Source organism: Podarcis muralis, chromosome 1, assembly GCF_964188315.1.
Source record: "Podarcis muralis chromosome 1, rPodMur119.hap1.1, whole genome shotgun sequence".
In the NCBI taxonomy this organism is placed as follows: Eukaryota; Metazoa; Chordata; class Lepidosauria; order Squamata; family Lacertidae; genus Podarcis; species Podarcis muralis.
In genome coordinates this window covers 130,420,642-130,441,643 of record NC_135655.1, presented here as the reverse complement: position 1 = coordinate 130,441,643, position 21,002 = coordinate 130,420,642, and the positions used below count along the sequence as shown (strand labels likewise).

The window sequence follows — 21,002 nt, the reverse complement described above, 5'->3', positions numbered from 1 at the left end:
CGCTCTTAACCACTACACCACACTGGCTCTCAGTGTTTAAGCCTTTGGGTGTAGAGAGAGACGGCATCTGCTGGGAGAGACAGACACAATAGAAGGCTTTAACAACCTAACTGCAGAGGAAGGGGCAAAGATGGGACACAGCAGGAAAGACTGGAGGTGGCATCCAGCCCCCAGCTGCCCCAGTTGTTTATCTTTTGCAGAACTCTTAAGTCTCTCGCACACACAAAGTTATTCAGATACACAAACAAGGCTCTCTGCCTGCTCTGTCTTGCTAATGTTAGGGTTCCCGGAACAAAAATTATGGCGAGAAGACAATATGGCAAAGTCAGTTAAGCCATTCCGCTACTGACGGAAGCCATGGCTTATCAAAACCTGGTGTGCAAAATCAACACAATACCATAGCAACAGCCAGCATGATTGGACCACTGCATTCAAGCAGAATATTGAAGACAAATTGTGTGGCTGGGTGGACAAAAGATATTCCAAACACTTAAAACTAAGTGGATTCCCCGCCAAACCAGATATATTGATACCTTTGCCAGGTAAGGTCTTCTTCGAGGAAGATGTTGCGGCTGGCTTTTCTGCTGCCAACCGGAGTCCGCGGTTCCCCAGGATCCAGTACTGACGCACAGTTGGCAGAGTCAGACAGAGCATTCAAGTCTTCCCCGATGGAGTTACTCTCTGCGGAGTGAGCGTAGCTTAAGGCTATCTTACGGCAGTAAGTGCAAGCTCGGAGGTCACCTGTCGAAAAACAATAAAGATTGAACAGCCTTGCCCTCTACAGCAACGAAACTAAGGATCCAAAAGAAAGTCTACTTTCTGAGATTGTTTTTCTCACCAGGCTTTTCTATGATTTGAGAAGCTGTGAGTTGAAAGGAGCTCCCTCCTCCTGGAAGCATTCACTGTATGTGAGGCTTCTTCCGCGAGCAGCCACTGCTTCCAAAAAGCAGTTTCCCCCGCCTCCCCATCAGGTGATCAGGAAGGTAGAAGAACAGTTTCTTTGGCGAAGCGCTTCAGACATTGCCTCCTCGCTCCCGTTTCAGCCTCAAAGGCTCTAACAGAAAAGGGGGGGGTGCCGTCTGAAAGCCTTTTTACAAACAGCAAAAGAGCTTTCAAGCAGCATTGCCCTTTGAAGTCCCAACAACTGGGACTTCAAAGCACAACATCACCTGACACCATCGTGACATCACGCCCCACCCACCTGTCAAGTTTGGCCTGCCAGGAAGTGGGGTGATAACAATAATAGCCCAACAGCCAGAATATTTACTGGCAGGCACTGATTCCTGTGCACAATACATAACTAAACCAGGACAACTTTCTTCCTTGATCTTAAGGAGCAGTGATCTCAACTACGGAAGCTCATTGACCCGGCTTTCCCACAGCTCTTGCCACCGATTCTTCAGGTTGGGCATAAAAATGGGGAGTAAAGCCTCCTGGTGGGACTTCTTCATGCTTAAAAGCAAGGTGGGCTGCCATCCTGGTGCAGTATTGAGAAAATCCCAGAAACATCACAAGAAGCTATAGTGTGATTTTTTGAAAGAAAGGGAAAGCAGAGCACAAAGGAAGGGCACATTAATGTGTGTATAAGGAAGTCTTCCTTCGCCTTATGCCACTGCACTGCTCAAGGTGCCATCCCTCATGCTGTGAAGTCAACTACATTCCCACCAAATAACTGCATAATGTACATTTATGAATAGGTAAAGGTAAAGGGGCCCCTGACCATTAGGTCCAGTCATGGCCGACTCTGGGGTTACAGCGCACATCTCGCTTTATTGGCCGAGGGAGCCGGCGTACAGCTTCCGGGTCATGTGGCCAGCATGACTAAGCCGCTTCTGGCAAACCAGAGCAGTGAACAGAAACGCCGTTTACCTTCCCACCGGAGTGGTACCTATTTATCTACTTGCACTTTGACGTGCTTTCGAACTGCTAGGTTGGCAGGAGCAGGGACCGAGCAACGGGAGCTCACCCCGTTGCGGGGATTCGAACCACCGACCTAATTATCGGCAAGTCCTAGGCTCTGTGGTTTAACCCACAGCGCCACCTGTGTCCCTACATTTATTTATGAATATAAGGGAGCAAATTCTTTCAGAGGTAGGTATAAAGCAGGGAAAGACCTGCAAACACAGCTAACAGTGTCCTACCTTTAACTTTGCATGGAACTGTGAATGAAGCGGTTGAAGGAGCCCATCATAGCACACTTCCCATGTGGAAAGGCTCCATGCTCAGTCCTTAAACAAAGGCAACTTTCTCCCCTCCCCTAAAAAGGCTGAGACTTTGAACGCTTCATGCCTTACCTGTGTAACCCATGAATTTCCCAGGGATTTCCTGGTTGCAGCAGCGGCTGCAGAAAATCTGCCCGCACAGCCGGCAGTGGTGCCTGCGGCGAAAGGTGGTAAATTTCTCACTGCAGTCATAGCACTCCTTGCACTGGCTGTCCGGCATCCAGTATTGCTTCAGATCACTGTCCTGGGGAGGGAATTAAGTATTTAGCCTGGTCACAACACAAGGCAACAGATTTATGTAGGATATTTCTATCTCCGAAGCTAAAACAATACCATGGGAAGTCACAAGGCCGTGATGAGATTGCATTTCCTCAGTAACTGGCTAATTAGATTTCCCAGGGCAAATCCTTCTTAGACACATTGCCCGATAGCACAGTCTCTAGATTACCAAGTAAAAGTTTAAGCCCAGTAGACAATGGCCCAGCCGTTCAACAAGTTCTGATCACACTCAGGCAATTCCTCCAGAGCATCCTAGCAGAAATATGTAATGTTAAAGGCATTAAGCAGAGGACTCCTCCCTCCATTCAACCGAACCTTTAAAAGGCAGCCTTCTTCTTTAATACACAGGCATGGTTTACTCAAGCCAAAATAATTTTCTAGGTGTTATTATTAAAACTACAGTGGTGCCTCGCAAGACGAAAAGAATCCGTTCCGCGATTCTCTTCGTCTAGCGGTTTTTTCGTCTTGCGAAGCAACCCCATTAGCGGCTAAGCGGATTAGCGCTATTAGCGAGTTAGCGCTATTAGCGGCTTAGCGGGCTTAGCGGCTAAGCTGTTAAAAGGCTATTAACGGCTTAGCGGCTTTGAAAAAGGGGGGGGAGCAAAAAATAATAATGGCGAGACTCGCAAGACGTTTTCGTCTTGCGAAGCAAGCCCATAGGGAAATTCGTCTTGCAAAGCGCCTCCGTGACGGAAAACCCTTTCGTCTTGCGGGTTTTTTGCCTTGCGAGGCATTCGTCTTGCGGGGCACCACTGTATACAATTTGATCCAGTAAAGGATTCCTACCATCTCAGGAAGGCAAACTTTGCCTGTAAGCCAGGGGTGAGGGTGCCCAGGGGCTTCAATTTAGCATGTGAGGCCATTTCCCCCTAACCATGCCCACCAGTCAATCAGCTGGCATCACTTGGCAGTGGCGTAGCGTGGGTTGTCATCACCCGGGGCAAGGCAAGTAATTTGCGCCCCCTAACCCGTGGATTTGCGCCCCCTAACTCGTGGATTTGCGCCCCCTAACCCTAACCCCCAGATGTTGCGCCCGGTGCGGCCGGCCCCCCCCTGCACCCCCCACGCTACGCCACTGTCACTTGGTGACATCAGCTGATGGGAGGGGGGGAGGGTTCAATCCGGCTGGTGAAGCAGACCCTCACAGAGAGCAGGACTAAGACCTCCATTCATCAGCTGATGAACAGAGAGTTTACTCCTGCTGGGTGGTGGTTCACCAGGGCATTTCCAGTGCAGGATACACTGGCAAAGCACACCCCTTCCCCCACCCCCAAGGGCTGACTGACAGGTGAGCAAGACCACCCACCGGTCAACTGACGTCAGATGATGGACAGGTGAGTGGCATCGCCCACCTGTCCAAGTTGGTGGAAAGATAAATATGTGTACCACTAGGCCAAAAGGGTTTCTCAGCCTTGTTTTAACCCACCATTTTGGAAGAAGCACGTCTCATTAGGCTGAAAGCCTTAACTAAAAGCTCATTTTCATCTATTCTTCGTAAGCAATTAGTTTCATCCGAAATTAGTGAGGCTTAATCTTGCCTTAAGGGCTTGTGGGAACTTCTTGCAGCAGCAGGTAGTGCTGTTTCGATCCCTGTACTGACTCAAAGAACAAGACAGTCTTTCGTAAACACCAAACACGACGTGTGTTTCATAGCAGCTCCATCATATTAACACCTCTCCCTCCTCCTCAAAGCATTACCTGGCTTTTCCCTTCCATTATTTCTTTTAGACGTTTTAGAACAGTACTGAGGCTTCGAAGCTGAACAGCCGTTCGAGGATCATGACCGCCAAGGGGAGGTTCTTTTCTTCGATTGTCTGAGGACAAGAGACATTAGTTACCATTTGAGATAGATATTCTCTTTGTGTTGCCTATCAATGGACATCTCTTTAGAATGCAGAAGATGTAACTTCAACTCTCTTAAGCAGACATTGATGCAAACTTTTTACAGTAAATACTGACCAATTGGAGGAGCTTTTTCAGAGCTGAGTTGCTTCCTTGCATGAGAAACGGGCATTTTGCAATGATCCAAAAGGTATAAAATTTGGCATCCATCAAAACATGTTTCCAACATGGAAGTTCTAATAGTACAGAATCTGAACCCACTTACTCAGAAGAAAGCCTGACTGATTTTAACCAAAAATTAACTCCAAGAAAGCATAAGTTAGGAAAACAGCCCTCACATTCAACCATGAACCATTATTCTGTTAACAGTATGGCTGGCTTCCGTGAGATCAGCAGGGATTTTTTTTAAGAAGTTCAGAAATATACGTAGTGCTTCTCGGTTTATTTTGAGTGTTAGGATAAGTAACTTGAAAGAAGCACATAAAAAACTTGCCTGTATTACATTCCTCAAAATACACACCTTGAGGAATTAAAAACCAAATCTATGTATATGAATAAGCTTCCTTTTGTCGCTTTCACTGGAACTGTTACTGCAACATTCATATTGAGGTATTTAGCAAAAAGTCCTCCTCACAGTGTAATAGCATACATCACAAATGGAATACAGTAATAGGAGGTTTGACCGTATTGTGTTTTTACCAACATTTGGAAATTTGTTCAAAAACAGATTTATAAAGCACACATCTTAACAAATTTACTGGATGATTTTTCAGCGGTTCACTACAACCCTCTGCTTCAGCTGCATGGTAATCCATAAAAATCACAGGAATTCACTGTTAGAAGTGTTCATCAGGAGCTGCGAACAATTACATGAACAAAGTACTAACTTGCATTCATTTTAGTAAGTCGAGCGTATTTTACATACCCCTTTTCTATGTCAAAACAAAAAAAATTCCTTCCAGTAGCACCTTAAAGACCAACTAAGTTAGTTCTTGGTATGAGCTTTCGTGTGCATGCACACCTTTTCCATGGTTACTGAACTCAAAAGTAGCTTCACATACAACCATTTAATTCATACGAAACCCAACCGGTCAACGTTTGTGGATAAAACGCACTAAAACTACTCACCCACACTTTAAAAGGCGAAAGGTTTATACGATCTGAAGAGAAACCCACACTTTAAAAAGCTGCAATCCATTGCAAAGCAACATTTGCTAACTATAGAATAAAAGGGTGTGTACACTTTAGCAAAGTTTCTTCATATCACTGTACGAAGTTTCCCATTCTAACATGCTTGGGAACAGTACGCGCCCCAGATTTGCTAACTGTGCTCCTTTCATGGCATTCCTTTTTAAACAGGTCCTTTGTAAAACCTTTGAAAAATAATAATAATAACATCAAGTTTCTCACCAAGCGCATCGCTCTCCATTGGACATGCATTTTAATTGGCGCTCCCTGGATGAAGAGAAACAAACATGGCTCCTTTTGTACGTACTGCTTTATATATCACTGATGTCAGCAGGAATGCTGGCAGCTCAGACCAGAAGCAAGCAAGTTAACTGTTGCTGTGCAACAGCCAACCTCCCAGTTTCGGAGGGATGAGGAAACAGCTTGCCTTTGTAAGAGCAGGACCTCTGAAACACTCTGCGGCTACGGGTCGTTTTCTAGCAAGTATCTAACTGCCTGGCAACACAATTCATTTCCTAAGGAAATTTGAGGCAAGGAGTTGTGGTATGGGATGGAGATGAGATGTTCTGCAATTGACCTTGACCATTTCTACCAGGTACTAAAATTCCTGTGCCACGGCTTCCAACCACAAGTGTTGGGGAAAGTCCAAGCATATTTCAGTTTTCAGATGCATTCATGGTAGATCAAAGTGTTGACCCCAGATTTCAAATGAGGAACCATTTATCATCTATTGGAGGTGAATTTTCCCTGGCGGCAGACAACAGAACCACGAGACTGATGTAAAATACCTACACAGGCCATTTTTTATTCCCAGGGTGATCTGCAAAACTGGCTAAGAACAAGTGCAATGTAAGTGTCATCAAAATATAGTTACAGTGGTGCCCCGCAAGACGAATGCCTCGCAAGACGAAAAACTCGCTAGACGAAAGGGTTTTCCGTTTTTTGAGTCGTTCCGCAAGACGAATTTCCCTATGGGCTTGCTTCGCAAGACGAAACGTCTTGCGTGTTCTTGCGAGTTTGTTTCCTTTTTCTTAAAGCTGCTAAGCCGCTAAGCTGTTAATAGCCGCTAAGCCGCTAATAGCCGTGCTTCGCAAGACAAAAAAACCGCAAGACGAAGAGACTTGCGGAACGGATTAATTTCGTCTTGCGAGGCACCACTGTAAAAGGCCACCAACGTCACAATAGCAGCATTAAGCAGGGAGCAGCATTATATCTAAAGCACTTGGTCTTTGCCTGGCACTATGGTGATGTTTAATTTTTTTATGAAATAAGAAAAATAGGTCTCTCTCTCTCTCTCTCTCTCTCTCTCTCTCTCTCTCACACACACACACACACACACACACACACACACACACACACTATACAGATAAAAATCTGCTAATCATTAAATGAATTATGAGGAACTAGAACTCCTACCATTTTGTCTAATTTAATTAAAATCACTTGGCCATCCTTGATAAACGTTTAAGTACCAGTATCAAATTTCTGTAGCTTCCCCATTCTGATTTTCCTTTTACACAGAATACTTGCGCATGTGTAGTAATCCTGTTAATATTTAAAATGCTAACTCTGCAATTATACTTGGCGTTGAGGAGAATGGGAGCTGGGGAGACCAGCTCAATACACTGTTGCACTTACGCAATTTTTCATTATGAACTCATAGAGCATGAAGGAATGCGCACTGTGCCCAAAACCAACAGCGCAGAGGCGCCAAGCCTCAAGCCTTGTTGCAATCTTTACAAATCTGCTAAAATCAAGCATATGCATGAAAGGGTCCGTTCTGCAGCGCCCCTTGCCCCACCTCCCTACCCAACCATACAAAAAGTTTTAGTATTAAGTAGCACAGGAATCATAACTCCCGCTTTGAATATTTCAAATCCCACCTGGGCATATCATCTACAGCTGTAGCTCACGTACAACTTTTGGGCGTACGAAAAATGAACTTAATCTTACTCCTGAAGCCAGGCCAGGATGTCTACATGTCCCTAGTCTTTCTGCTAAATTTTCAGGAAGACCCTGGTGCTGATGTGATTGTGGCACGTTGCAACCTATTCACCTGTGGGTACACGAGGACATCCTCCTGGGAGGGAAACCCCTATCTGCCTAGGCTGGCTACCTGCCTGCCGCAGGTAAACAGAGTTTCTGTGGCTTTTCCTAAAGCTTGTTCTGAAGCAGCCAACCTTTGTCAGGCAGGCACAGGCCATCAGAAGAACTTCACGCCAATTCCTTGGGGACAATCACCCCGACGTTTCCCAGCGTTTGGACCACAGCCTGTTTCTGCACACCAAGGATAAATGTAAAGGTAAAGGGACCCCTGACCATTAGGTCCAGTCGTGACCGACTCTGGGGTTGCGGCGCTCATCTTGCTTTATTGGTCGAGGGAGCCGGTGTTTTGTCTGCAGACAGCTTCCGGGTCATGTGGCCAGCATGACTAAGCCGCTTCTGGTGAACCAGAGCAGCACAGGGAAACGCCGTTTACCTTCCCGCCAGAGCGGTCCCTATTTATCTACTTGCACATGATGTGCTTTCGAACTGCTAGGTTGGCAGGAGCAGGGACTGAGCAACGGGAGCTCACCCCGTCACGGGGATTCGAACCGCCGACCTTCTGATCGGCAAGTCCTAGGCTCTGTGGTTTAACCCACAGCGCCACCTGCATCCCTAGCACTAGCCATCCCTAGTGCATTCCAAATATTTCACACTACAACTCCCATCAGCACGAGCCAGAATTACTGTTTCCAAGCCCCTGTTATAGCTTCTCCTGTAGTTCTCTGGGCTAACCAGTAAAATTCTGTAATTAGCTAAAACTTGTGTCTTTATTGGATGGGTGGGTACAGATGGAGAGGGAAGGGTATGCAAGGAATGGCGTCTGGGATGAATTCTCAGGAAGCTGAATGCTGACCTCAATTGGGCCCAGATGCATTGGAGGCCCTAGGGCTTGTAGGTGCAAACATATCTGCGGAAAGGAGTGCATTTTACACCTCTTACAACTAGGGAGATGGGTGATGATAACCAGGTAAGGGATTCTGCCTGGAAGCAGAAATACGGTAAGAGTCATATGAGTTTGCTGGGTGAACTGATAGGAAGAGACGACAAAATCCATTTAGGCTTGGGCTGGAGGCTGGGAGACAGTGAGAGCTGAAGACAGAGCTGAAGATTTGTCTCAGAGATTTGAGAATCTAACAGAGAGCTTTCACAACTCCCTTCGCCTTTGGGGGATACTAGGAAAAAACACACCATGAAATTGCAGGCAGAGTCTTGCAGCGAGAGATTCTTTTGTTCAGGAAGATTGGGATCAAGGGGTTAAGAAACAAAGCCAGCAAGTCTCTACCCACCACATCTAGAAATACGGAGGAGGAGGGAAGCTTTAGGACTGTGCTTGGCTTGGGCTTGCTGGGAACAGATGAAGAGTTCAGAGGAGGAGATCACTGATGTTCCCCCGCCCCATGTCTGCGGCCAGCCAATAGCACGAGAACTGGTGACATGAGGTGGCCGTGCCAGTCTTCAAGTGCCACACAGGCATTCGGGATAGCAGTCCAAGTATTCACAGAGAAGGGGGTGGGGAGAGACAAACCAACCAGCATCAAGTGAAGCAAACCACAGATGAGCAAAGAAATTGAAAGCTGCATCCTGGCTTGCTCAACAAATCATGACCTGTAGTTAAGCTTGAATGCAGCTACTCTGCCTCTAGGCTCTTATTACAGCCAAGCATTGCACTGAAAAGTTCTGCTCCCCATCACCTACAGTGGTACCTCGCAAGACGAATGCCTCGCAAGACGAAAAACTCGCTAGACGAAAGGGTTCTTTGTTTTTTGAGCTGCTTCGCAAGACGATTTTCCCTATGGGCTTGCTTCGCAAGACGGAAACGTCTTGCAAGTTTGTTTCCTTTTTCTTAACACCGTTAATACAGTTGCGACTTGACTTCGAGGAGCAACTCATAGCACGCGGTGTGGTAGCCTTTTTTGAGGTTATTAAAGACTTTGGTGATTTTTGAAGCTTTTCCAAAACTTTCCCGACACTGTGCTTCGCAAGACGAAAAAAATCGCAAGACGACAAAACTCGCGGAACAAATTAATTCCGTCTTGCGAGGCACCACTGTAGTTTGCACTGGGGGGGGGGGTGAGAACCACTGTTCCTGGACAGTACCAGGATGCAGGTTGGGGCTTGCACGACTGGATGGCTCCATTTAAAACAAATCTCTGAACGCTAAATCCCTGAGCTTTGAGTATGCCAGAGAGGGCTAGCCTCCTGCTGCCACAACATGTCAGTTTTCAGTGACCAACGAATACTTTTTGCATGAAGGAGCATCCAGTCCTGTGGGCCTCCGTCTGCAGTCTGAAATGGCAGAGCCCGGAAGCAGATCTCCCCCCATGTACTGAGCTTTCACAAAACTGCCTTTATGCTATAGCACAAACCCACCTGGCTCCCACTCTGTGGAACTTATCATTTATTTTGCACACCCCAATCCTCCTGGAGAACTTGAGCAGAGTTCAGAGACAGATCAGGGGAATCCTACCTGAAGTATTAACAACACTGGTGCTTCAAACACAGCAAGAGACAGACTTATTTCAAATTGCAGGGTGCCAAATCCTTGTCTCCCTGTCCCTGCATTTCACCAGTGTATTCGCTACTGGCAAAAGAGGTCCCTCCACAACACACACACACACACACACACACACACACTTCAACTTTCTTGTTCATGTGTATGGGAGAGAAAAGCTTGCTTGCTGCTCTGACCTTAAAATCACGACAAGGTGGGTGATTGGTTCATATATTATATAATTATTTGGGGGGGGGAATCACAGCAACTTTGCATCAGCTTCTGAGCCAGCTTCTCCCATTCCCAGCTTCTTGGAATGCTTGCTTGCAAGATCATCTCCAGGGGTTTTCCCAAGGAGACCGGCACTGAAGGTCTCCAGAGACTGTTTTATTAAAGAAGTGAAGAGGTTATTCAAGGTCAATGATTTTAGAGGAAGAACAATAGGCAAAACCTCTCATGACCATCCACATACAATTCCGCCCCCAAAGGTCACATATTATTTACTTTCGCTGATCCCGCACATGGATGGATTTTTTAAAAGCAAGCAAAAATATTGGCATGACACTAACAAGGCTGGGAAACCTATGGCTGGGGGGGGGGGGGAGGAATCCATTTTAACCAGATTTATACACAGAACTTGACTGTCCAAACCTGACTGAGCTTTGCTTGCATTAGACTTCCCCTTGTATCGAGCGCCTGCTTGTGTCTAAGCCACTCCTGCGTCATCGGGGGGTTTTAGAAGCCCAACTAATTATATGAAAATTATATGCAAAATACACCCACTCCGTATTATAGATATAAGAGAGTCAAGTCGCACGCTGTGCTATTCTCGCAGTGCAGTTTTATATTAGTACATTTGTTTTTTATACAGTTATATGCACTATTGAACATTATCTGTCCATGTGCTGTTTACTTTAGAAATCCTGGAGTGTAAAAAGGTAAAGGTAAATGGACCGCTGACCATTAGGTCCAGTCGTGGCTGACTCTGGGGTTGCAGCGCTCATCTCGCTTTATTGGCCGAGGGAGCCGGCATACAGCTTCCGGGTCATTTGGCCAGCATGACTAAGCCGCTTCTGGCGAACCAGAGCAGCACACGGAAATGCCGTTTACCTTCCCACCGGAGCGGTACCTATTTATCTACTTTAACTTTGACATGCTTTTGAACTGCTAGGTTGGCAGGAGCAGGGACCGAGCAACAGGAGCTCACCCCGTCTTAGGGATTCGAACCGCCGACCTTCTGATCAGCAAGTCCTAGGCTCTGTGGTTTAACCCACAGCACCACCTGCATCCCCTGGAGTGTACATGTGTATAATTTATGTGAACAGTAACACAGCAATCGCTCATGTTTTTAGTGAAACAGGCGGACAAGGGGACAACTTGCATCTCATAGAGATTAAGGATTGAGCCAGTAATTAAGGGGGGGGGACTGCATGCATAAGCGTGACAAAGATTTCTAGAAAACTCCACCACTATCTGTGGCCTATCCGTTACGTGTTCTCTGGCCTCCAATTGTATGGGACTTTGTACACCAATATGTGCAACATGAATGTTATCTAGAAGCTAACTGGCAGCCAGTGCAATTTTCTCAGCGGTGACCTACTATGACAGTGACAGTCTGCCCCAGGGAGCAGTTGAGATGCTGCATTTTCTACTAGCTGCACCTTCCAGGTCAGCCGCAAGGACAGCATTGCAATCCATTCTGGAGGGTGCCAGCAAATAGAGAGCAGTGGTCTGGATTTCCTGACCCAGAAACAGTCGCAGCTGTCTTGCCAACCAAAGCTGGCAAAAGGCACTCCTAGCCAATGGAGTCACCTGGCCCTCTAGCAACATAGATGGATGCAGGAGGGCCCCCAGAATCTTAGCCCTTGCTGCCCCTTTGAGAATAAGGATCAAGTGCAATAGTGTTAAGCTTGTGCTCCTTGCTCCTTGCCACCTGAACATCTAAAGTCTGCCAAAGTAGCTGCAGCCTATGCAAATGCATCTTGTACGCGAAGTCTCAGTAGGCTTAAAATAACTTCCCCCTTATTGCTTTCTCTGTTCTGGAATCAGAGAAACCTGGTCTATGTATGCAGAATGATCTTCTTCATTATTTCCTACTGGGGTTAAGCACTTTTTATCCAAGACAGGCTAATGTTCATCTCTGTAAACGCTATCGGAGACAAGGAAAAGAAACCAGCGCATCCAATTGACATGAGTGCCCCCTGGAGGCTATCTGTCACAAGAGAAGCACAGCCTGATTCTGCTCTTCAATATTTTTCAGCAGTTAGTTATAAGTCTAGGCCTGATGATCTGAAATGCTGGAAAAGCTAACAACTCCAGCTTTCTGTGGCTAAGTTAAACAAAAACTAATGGCCTGATATCTTTTGTACTGAGTTTAGCCAGCTTCCCATTGCTACTAGGATCAGGAAAGCAGGATTTAACCCCGTCCCACATCAACCATTTCCCCCAGTGTAAATGCTCTCCCAGGGGAGGGGAGAGGTGCTTGTATTCCTCTTTCCAAAGCAAAGAGCAACTTATGGGGGGGGGGGCATTGTATAACATGAAATGGCGTAAGGCCAGGGTTAAATGGCCCCATGCTATTGCCCCAAACAAATGAGCACGCACTACCCTACTCCTGTGGGACTATCTGATTCAACAGAAGTGAGAGCGTTAATCACAAACCTCTCAGTGTAACATGTACCGGTAGTTTTGCCTCAGCTCTCAAGTCTCTCCCTGAAAATGATTCCTAACAGAACAGAGGGCATTTCATTTCAAATAACTGTTTGGACTTTTAGACTTGGGCACAGTTGAAATCTAATCTACTTAGGTCACAGCCCTGTTATGCGACCTTGGAATGCCAGCTGAATCTTGTACACCAGGGTTTTGTTCACATCTACTGGAGGCACCAACAAGGAATGGGGGATCTGACTGCCCACATCAGGGCTTCAGGACCGCGCATAGGAGCCAGCGATTTACGTATCATTTGCTAACGCTTTTAAGGGTTCATGGCCCCAGACTCAAATTGCACCATCCCCCACTCTGCAGATCATTGGAAGTTATCTTTTTTAAAAACCATGTTTTCATTGCTTCGAAACATAATAATTCATGTGTTCTTCTGGCTTTGCACCAAGAATGGAAAAGAGGTCTGGAAAGTAGGACTTTTCAGTGGGCACAAAGGTAAGCAAGTCACCATGGACAGCCATTCGTCCATCTGCTCTCACATACATACTTCCCTCCTGTTTTCCACATTCCCAACAAAAAGGATGGCATTAGAAATTCCATAAATGTATACATTAGAAATCCCACGTAGGGTAACAAAATAAAGCAGCAGGAAACACATGCAGGTTTTCCTTCTTGCTTAGAAGAATTTTTAAAAAAATCCAAAAACACACAGAAAAACTGAGTTTTCACATTGCCAAATTTAGGAGTGTGTAGTTTTTTAAAGCAAGAACAGTGTTAGAAGATTCCTTGGAAGCATCTCTTGAGCTGAATGGGGCTTGGAAAATGTCAAAGCCCCATAAAGAACAGACCACCTCTTTTCAAACTCTGATCTCTTACCTAAAGACGCTGAAGATCTTCTCTGCAACTCCCCAGAGGGCTGGGCTTTTTTGTAAGGTACAGGTGACGACCTTAGCGACTGCGACCTCAAAGTATGTTGTGGACTTGACCAGCTTGCATTCAGCGTCTGTTGATCGCCCTGTCCTGTCTCTGCTCTCTCCACGGAGGAAGCAAGGCGACCATCGTCTAGAAAGAGGAAGTGTTAGTCTAATCAATGTTGAGATATGTGAACTGGAAAACTACCTTTTTATATTATTCTCAAATAAATCAGACACTAGCGTTTGTTCACACGTAAGACATGACTTATGAACCTGGGAAAGATCGTCCCACCTATTGAATAGGTGTGTGTACAAAATATACGCAAAGCAGAAATGTCGTTATTTTACAGCCCCTTCTCTAGTATACCAGTGTTGACCAGATTTCTCATAAATCTCTCTAGAACCACAGTTCCCACACTGAGTCATAGTGAAAGACTTGGATCTAAAGAAAGAACTCTTTGGCAGCCCAATCTTCTGCATTTCCCACCTCCCGAAATAAGTCCCACTGGGCTTACCTCTTTAAAAACTTATCATAGGCCAGCAGCCTGTTATCTATTGACAGCACAAACAGTGCTTAGGCTGCCAGCGCTCACCTACAACTCTTATTAGCAAAAGAGAGAAGGAAATCACGACCAAACATTATTTATTGTTCTTCAAAGACAGTTCCAAGGAAACAGTCCCCTCACTCTGCTCCCAACAATTACCACCGTCCATCACTTTAAGTAACAGGGGAAAGGAATCATGGAACTACAAACTGCATCTAGCAAGAGCAGTAGGTCTGCCCCCTGCCTCTCATAACTGCTAGTACCAAGCCCCAGTTTCAGAGCCAAACCTCCAGAGGGTGCAAAGACACATCAGACCTTCCAGCAGGAAGTTCCAGGCCAATGGCATTCTAGGCAGCTTATAGCTATAAATTCAGGTGTTGGGGGATCGCAACCCACAAGTTACGAAGCAATGAGGAACTAGTTCTTGGCTTCAGTACCTCCCAGTTCCTTTGGTCTGGGAGGCCCTCCTTCTTTGGCCACTTGTTTCTCATGCCTACAAGAATTACCATCGCAACCTGGAAGCTTACTGTTGACTGGGTCTGGTCATACTTGGAGGAAAAAGCACAACATGTGACTCACTTTATTAAACAAAAAATTAGGACAGTGAGAATTTCTTTTGCGTTGTCAGGCAAGACCAGGCCTCTTAACCAAAGGAGATGTTCATCCGCTGCCTTCCCAAACCATGATTCTTTTCATCCACCAATACTCTCAAAAAGGATAAGCTACTTCACCTACTTCTTCAAGTTACTCCACTTTTAATCTTATTTTGGGTTCCATTGAACCTCCTTATTCCAGTCTAAAAATAGAAAAGCTTTTCTGTTTAGAACGGCACTGGCTGAGTGAAATAACCAACACGGTTCAGAAATCAGGGGAATGAGGAAAGAGGTGACAAGGAGAAGCTCTAGCTAAAGTTAAACAGAGACTCCAGCTCCACAGTCAACCACTGTGGGGTCCGACATCTGAGGAGGCAAAAAAAAGCAGTGTGGAGTACCATTGGGTGAAAATCCCCCAAAGCTGAACCAATTGTGGGTGCAACATACACTCGATTATAGAATACAGTGGTACCTCGGGTTAAGTACTTAATTCATTCCGGAGGCCCATACTTAACCTGAAACTGTTCTTAACCTGAAGCACCACTTTAGCTAATGGGGCCTCCTGCTGCTGCCGTGCCGCCGGAGCACGATTTCTGTTCTCATCCTGAAGCAAAGTTCTTAACCCGAGGTACTATTTCTGGGTTAGCAGAGTCTGTAACCTGAAGCATATGTAACCTGAAGCGTATGTAACCCGAGGTACCACTGTACTTCATGAGTGAACTTCAACTTGAATCTGAAAAGGCCTTTTCACAAAGGTCCAGGCTACACATGAGTGTTGTTTTTTAAACAAAAGACACAGCTGATGAGTTTTCCTAGACCAGCCAGAGTTATAAGAGCTATGTCTTCTGCCTGAGGACTTAAAGCAAGACACAGGGGCACCCCTGACTGTCAGATCTCACTTTAGTGACATGCTCATTTCTCTCCTGAAAGAGGACGCATGTGAGCCTCTTCATAAATATAGCAGAACAGACACTTGTTCGACTCAAGGCAAGATATGCTGACTGACTGGTACCCATTAACTCACAATGGATGATTAACGACACAGTTACAGGCATTGTTTGTATTAGATATGGCACTGGGACTGGAGATCAACTAGGCAATTACAACCTCGTGCCTGGGATCAATGTCATCTGCCACCATAGGGGCTCTTGTTGGTCTACCACAATGACACAGCCATTGCTCAGAGCAAACACAGTCTTGGGGCGTGCTCAGAGTTCCAGCACTCAGTAACATGGGGACCTATATTTGTGCACCCAGACATGCACATGCAAGCCAGACACTGTATATGATTATCCACTTTGGCAAACAAGTCACCCACTTTGGCTTGAATGCTTGGAGGTAGAGGGCAGCGGCAGTGGGAACAAGATCAATCCATTCTAGAAGACACTCATTTCACAAAATGGGCATCTGCACAAGGTTGGCATCTGCACAATGTGCAGTCCATGTTACATTGCACTAAAATGACTGCATTGCGCTTAATACTAGGGTTGTGTGTGCTCATGGGCTCTCCCTCTTCCTCTGGTGCTGCTGTGAAGAGATTGGAAGTTTTCACTCAATTTTCATCTAACCACAGTTTCGTGTTACATGCTAACCAGGAACTGTGGTTAGTGTGAAGTTGGCTTGTTTCAATAAACCAGTTAGTTTAGTGTTACATGTTAATGAGCCCAATGGCATGTGGTTTTTGCATGCTTTGAGTAGGCTGTTCCCACTTTTGGCAGCAAGTCTTCACTCATAACTATTAATCAATCAACGTACAGTCATGGAAGGAAGTTAGTACTTACCTCTACTGAAACGAAAGAGATTCACGAAAGAACTATAGGCAGATTTAAATGGCGGTTCATCCTGGTCAGGAGTCAAAGGTTTGAAGTGCGTAAGGTGAGACGGGCTGCCAGGAGAGTAGGGCAGGTCGTTCAGAGTGTCCAACGTCGGAGATGCTTTGTCATCTGTGGCCATTTCATGGATCCTAAGAAAATTGAAGATGCACATGTAATGCCCCAATGAAACATAAGCCACTGCATGTTACCGTCCTCCTGCTTAAGAATTCTGCTTTTCACAGTTTATTCTGTTGATTTTTATATTATTTAAAGTGTTCTCTGGTGTGGTAATACTGAAGGGTGGGATGTAAATTCCAAAGGAGATCCAGTTTAGGAAGGAGGAACAGGTAGTCAGCTTAGAACAGGCATCAAGTATGATGCAGTCAGAAGTGAATTCAGAAATAGGGAATAAATTGGAACAGAGTAGCTAAACAATTATTCACTTTTGAAAAAGCACATTCATGACTTTAGAGGAAGTACTAAAACCAGATGATTCAGAAGAAAAGTAAGACTCTGTCTCATAGCAATAAGGAAGTGAAGTTTGTCCATTGTTTCAACAACATAGTAAAACTGTCCAGAGAAACCAGTTTGTGTTTCAAGTTGAGCGCAAATTAGAGACAGTGGCAGTAGGCCTGATCCTGATTAATTCAGACCATAGTGCCCAGTTGCTGACAAAAGAGAACTGTAGCTTAAGTTAGCAAGGATTGGTCTATCAATCTGAGTTACCTTAGGCTATAGTCTCCTGTTACAGGAACGGCCAGCCAGATCCAGAACTCCCCTTCACTCTGTGCACCACTGACAGATAGGTGGGGCTGCACACCTACCTATCACTTGATATCATGCGATGCCATGCAACTCACCTTTAAACCTGAGGCTTGCAAATGAAGACTCAGGAGTGCATTGCAAGTGCACTCTCAGTTCTTTCCCTTCCTCCTTCACAGCTCCATCGTGACTTCAAGCCGCAGTTGCAAAGGAAGATTCTTCCCAGAAGACAGAAAAGGGCACCAAATTCCAAAAGCACTGAATTCTACCAGTGGCTAGAAGGGAAGAATACAGAGCATATGTCAGAGTGTGCTCCCAAGTCCTCCTGTTTGGTTTAGCTGGTCCATGCCCAACACTGTATGGTGTCAGGGGATTGACAGGTTGGTGGTGCCACGGACCAAATGGGGAGACTCGGCGGGCACTATCAGTTCTGCAGGCTGCTCACTGCTGTTTTAGAGCAAAGGAGGCATGCAAAAGAAAACGCCCCCCAGCTCTTTCAGTGTTTTTCACACATGTGAGTTCCTTTGGGTACAAAAACTCAACTGAAGGAAAAAGCACCTGGGGGAAACTGTGAGGAGTTAAGGCATAACTTGGGAAGGGTTCAGCTCCCCACATGCACATACATACATCTTTTGCTCCAAAAAGAAGTCTCCCCCCCCCTCCATTTTGGACATGGTGTGAGTTCTTTTCCTTAACTATTCCTCAAATGGCGGAATTATTTATTATAGAAGTTTAGTTGCTTATAGTGAAATAGTTATGAGCTACCCTTCTGGGTACCACTCTTTCAACGTGGCATTTTAAAAGTGCTAATACAATTATCAATAATACAGAAGACAGAAACTACTGAAATCCCTCCTCAATTAATTAATTAATTATCCAGTAAAATAAACAGCTAAAAACCAAGCAAGCAACTCAGCCAAGAATGCCGTTCATATGCATAGGCCCATCTGAAACAGGCAGGTCTTCAAAGTCTCCTGAAATAATTGAAAGTACCCACATACTTTGCAGTGGCCAGAAGCACCAAGAGAGATGTGGGCGTTCCTCCTGGAACTTTTGAATAAGCTATTTGGGAGGTGGGCTATGAGGGCTTCCCCTGAAAGACAGCATGTATGTACCTCAAATAAATCTAAATAATCCTCTTAAGAGAGCCTATATAAAAAATAATAATAATAATTATTATTATTATTATTATTTATACCCCGCCCATCTAGCTGGGTTTCCCCAGCCACTCCGGGTGGCTTCCAGCAAAATATTAAAAATGAATAATTCATCAAATATTAAAAGCTTCCCTAAACAGGGCTGCCTTCAGATGTCTTCTAAAAGTTTGGTATTTTTCTCTTTGACATCTGGTGGGAGGGCTTTCCACAGGGAGGGCGCCACTACCGAGAAGGCCCTCTGCCTGGTTCCCTGTAACTTGGATTCTCGCAGTGAGGGAACCGCCAGAAGGCCCTCGGCGCTGGACCTCAGTGTCCGGGTAGAACGATGGGGGTGGAGACGCTCCTTCAGGTATACTGGACCGAGGCCGTTTAGGGCTTTAAAGGTGAGCATCAACACTTTGAATTGTGCTCAGAAACGTACTGGGAGCCAATGTAGGTCTTTCAAGACCGGTGTTATATGGTCTTGGCGGCCGCTCCCAGTCACCAGTCTGGCTGCTGCGTTCTGGATTAGTTGCAGTTTCCGGGTCACCTTCAAAGGTAGCCCCACGTAGAGCGCACTGCAGTAGTCCAAGCGGGAGATAACCAGAGCATGCACCACTCTGGCGAGGCAGTCCTCTCTAAAGTTCAGATACACACATAAAAGGGAAGTTCTGCAAGTTACAAGATGGTAATGTTTCAAGCTCTCTTTAGGCAAAGATAAGGGATCCTCTAATGCCTGCCCCACCCCCAAGAAAAACCCAGCACACGAGTTGTCTGTGAAGTTGTGCTGCTCCTTTGTGTGCTCAGGGGATGGAACAGAGGCACAAGTCCTCACTCAGCCTGCCAGAGCAGGGAACGCTGATCCCAGTTTCCGCCCCCTGCCTTCCACTATCTTCAGGAATTGGGGAAGTTGAGCAGGATCAGTTCCTCATCCCTTCACGTGCCCTCACCCCCAAGCTGTCAGGCAAGGCCGCTGCTGTGTAACAGCTCACAGGATAGCAGCCCTTACAGCATTCTGTCAGCTCAGGAAAGGGAAGGGGGAAGGAAAAGAGAAGCAGGGAGAAGCAGGGTCAGGCACAAGGAGGTTGGGAGAAGATGTGAGTGCATAGAAGAGCACACAAGTCAGGTTGGGGGAAGACAGGTGGGGCAGCTGCAACAAATTCCTCATTTGTTTTCCTATTCAACTAATTATTCCCATACAATTGCAGATTCATATTGTGAACAGCTATGGCTTAACTCACCATCAGGCTTAGCTGACAAGACAGCCATGCGGAAAACAAAACAAAAAACCTAAATGTGGAGCAACCACCAACACAATTTACATCACAAGTTCCATAGTTACTGTTTTAAGCCGGTTGTTTTCCCCGATAGAGGATGACAGGGCAAACTGGATCACTTAGTCAGAAGTGACTTCTGCATTAGTAAACTGCAGATGAACCAGAGTCCTACCAAACTCGTGCAAACTCTAGAACTGTTTTGTGATGTGTGATCTCTTCCCGAAACACCAGTATAGCTTCTTTTCACCATAATTCTAGAGCAGGCCCAGAACAATTTCATCAAGCGAGGCAGCATAGGACTGCTAGTGCCAGCTAGCATAGGTCAGGAAAACATAGCTAAGTGTAAAAAGGTAAAGGTTAAGGGACCCCTGACCATTAATTCCAGTCACGGATGACTCTGGGATTGCGGCACTCATCTCGCTTTATTGGCTGAGGGAGCCGGCGTACAGCTTCCAGGACATGTGGCCAGCATGACTAAGCCATTTCTAGCGAACCAGAGCAGCGCACAGAAATGCCGTTTACCTTCCCACCGGAGCGGTACCTATTTATCTACTTGTACTTTGATGTGCTTTCAAACTGCTAGGTTGGCAGGAGTAGGGACCGAGCAACAGGAGCTCACCCCGTCACGGGGATTCGAACCACCAACCTTCTGATCGGCAAGCCCTTAGGCTCTGTGGTTTAAACCACAGCGCCACCCATGTCCAATAGCTAAGTGTAGCATGGGAATATTCTGTCCTGCCCAAAAGACTCTAAGGAAAAGAAACAGAACAAAGATATCCATGCAAAACTGGGGTCAGTTTTGCCCACTTAAGATGCACACAGCTGCAGCCCCAAACCATAACTTTGTGATAAGTTTTACAAAAGGTTATGAATAGAAGAGCTTAACTCATGGGCCGGCATTATGCTGAACATCTCTCAGCCCTGCTCCACATCACTGCCTGCTGACATGGGAATGGGAGGGAAACTACACAATGTAATGATTTCAGGATAAGTGAGATCTTGGAGGAGCCAGAAACTCCATTTTTCTTATAGTGTGAAGTTACATCAGTCTCACCCCGCTCACTAGGAATAATCATTTGAATGCCACTTCTTAAAAGTCAGCTCAACAAAGCTTTGCAATTATTAATTATTATTAAGTACTTGCCCTTCCCCCTTAAGGTACCAGGGAAGGTTACACAATAATTAAAACGCAATATTAATAACTGCTTAAAACAACTTACAATCACAGAAAT

General features: G+C 45.8%; 1 protein-coding gene across 9 annotated transcripts in view; it reads right to left on the bottom strand.

The window, feature by feature from the left end:
• PIKFYVE (phosphoinositide kinase, FYVE-type zinc finger containing) overlaps positions 1 to 21,002 on the bottom strand; it is a 92,211-nt gene that overhangs the window by 68,418 nt on the left and 2,791 nt on the right. For 7 of the 9 annotated variants that reach the window (XM_077918517.1, XM_077918513.1, XM_077918511.1 and 4 more), the window contains 6 exons: positions 17,456 to 17,632; positions 16,563 to 16,744; positions 13,606 to 13,791; positions 4,200 to 4,315; positions 2,295 to 2,466; positions 534 to 741 (listed from right to left, as the gene is read on the bottom strand). In XM_077918517.1, the coding sequence (XP_077774643.1) occupies positions 534 to 741; positions 2,295 to 2,466; positions 4,200 to 4,315; positions 13,606 to 13,791; positions 16,563 to 16,734 (854 nt within the window). In that variant the 5' untranslated portion in view covers positions 16,735 to 16,744; positions 17,456 to 17,632. Of the gene's footprint in view, positions 1 to 533; positions 742 to 2,294; positions 2,467 to 4,199; positions 4,316 to 5,753; positions 6,549 to 10,265; positions 10,364 to 13,605; positions 13,792 to 16,562; positions 16,745 to 17,455; positions 17,633 to 21,002 lie in introns of those variants that run through there. The other 2 variants (XM_077918535.1, XM_077918529.1) reach the window with 2 other exon arrangements.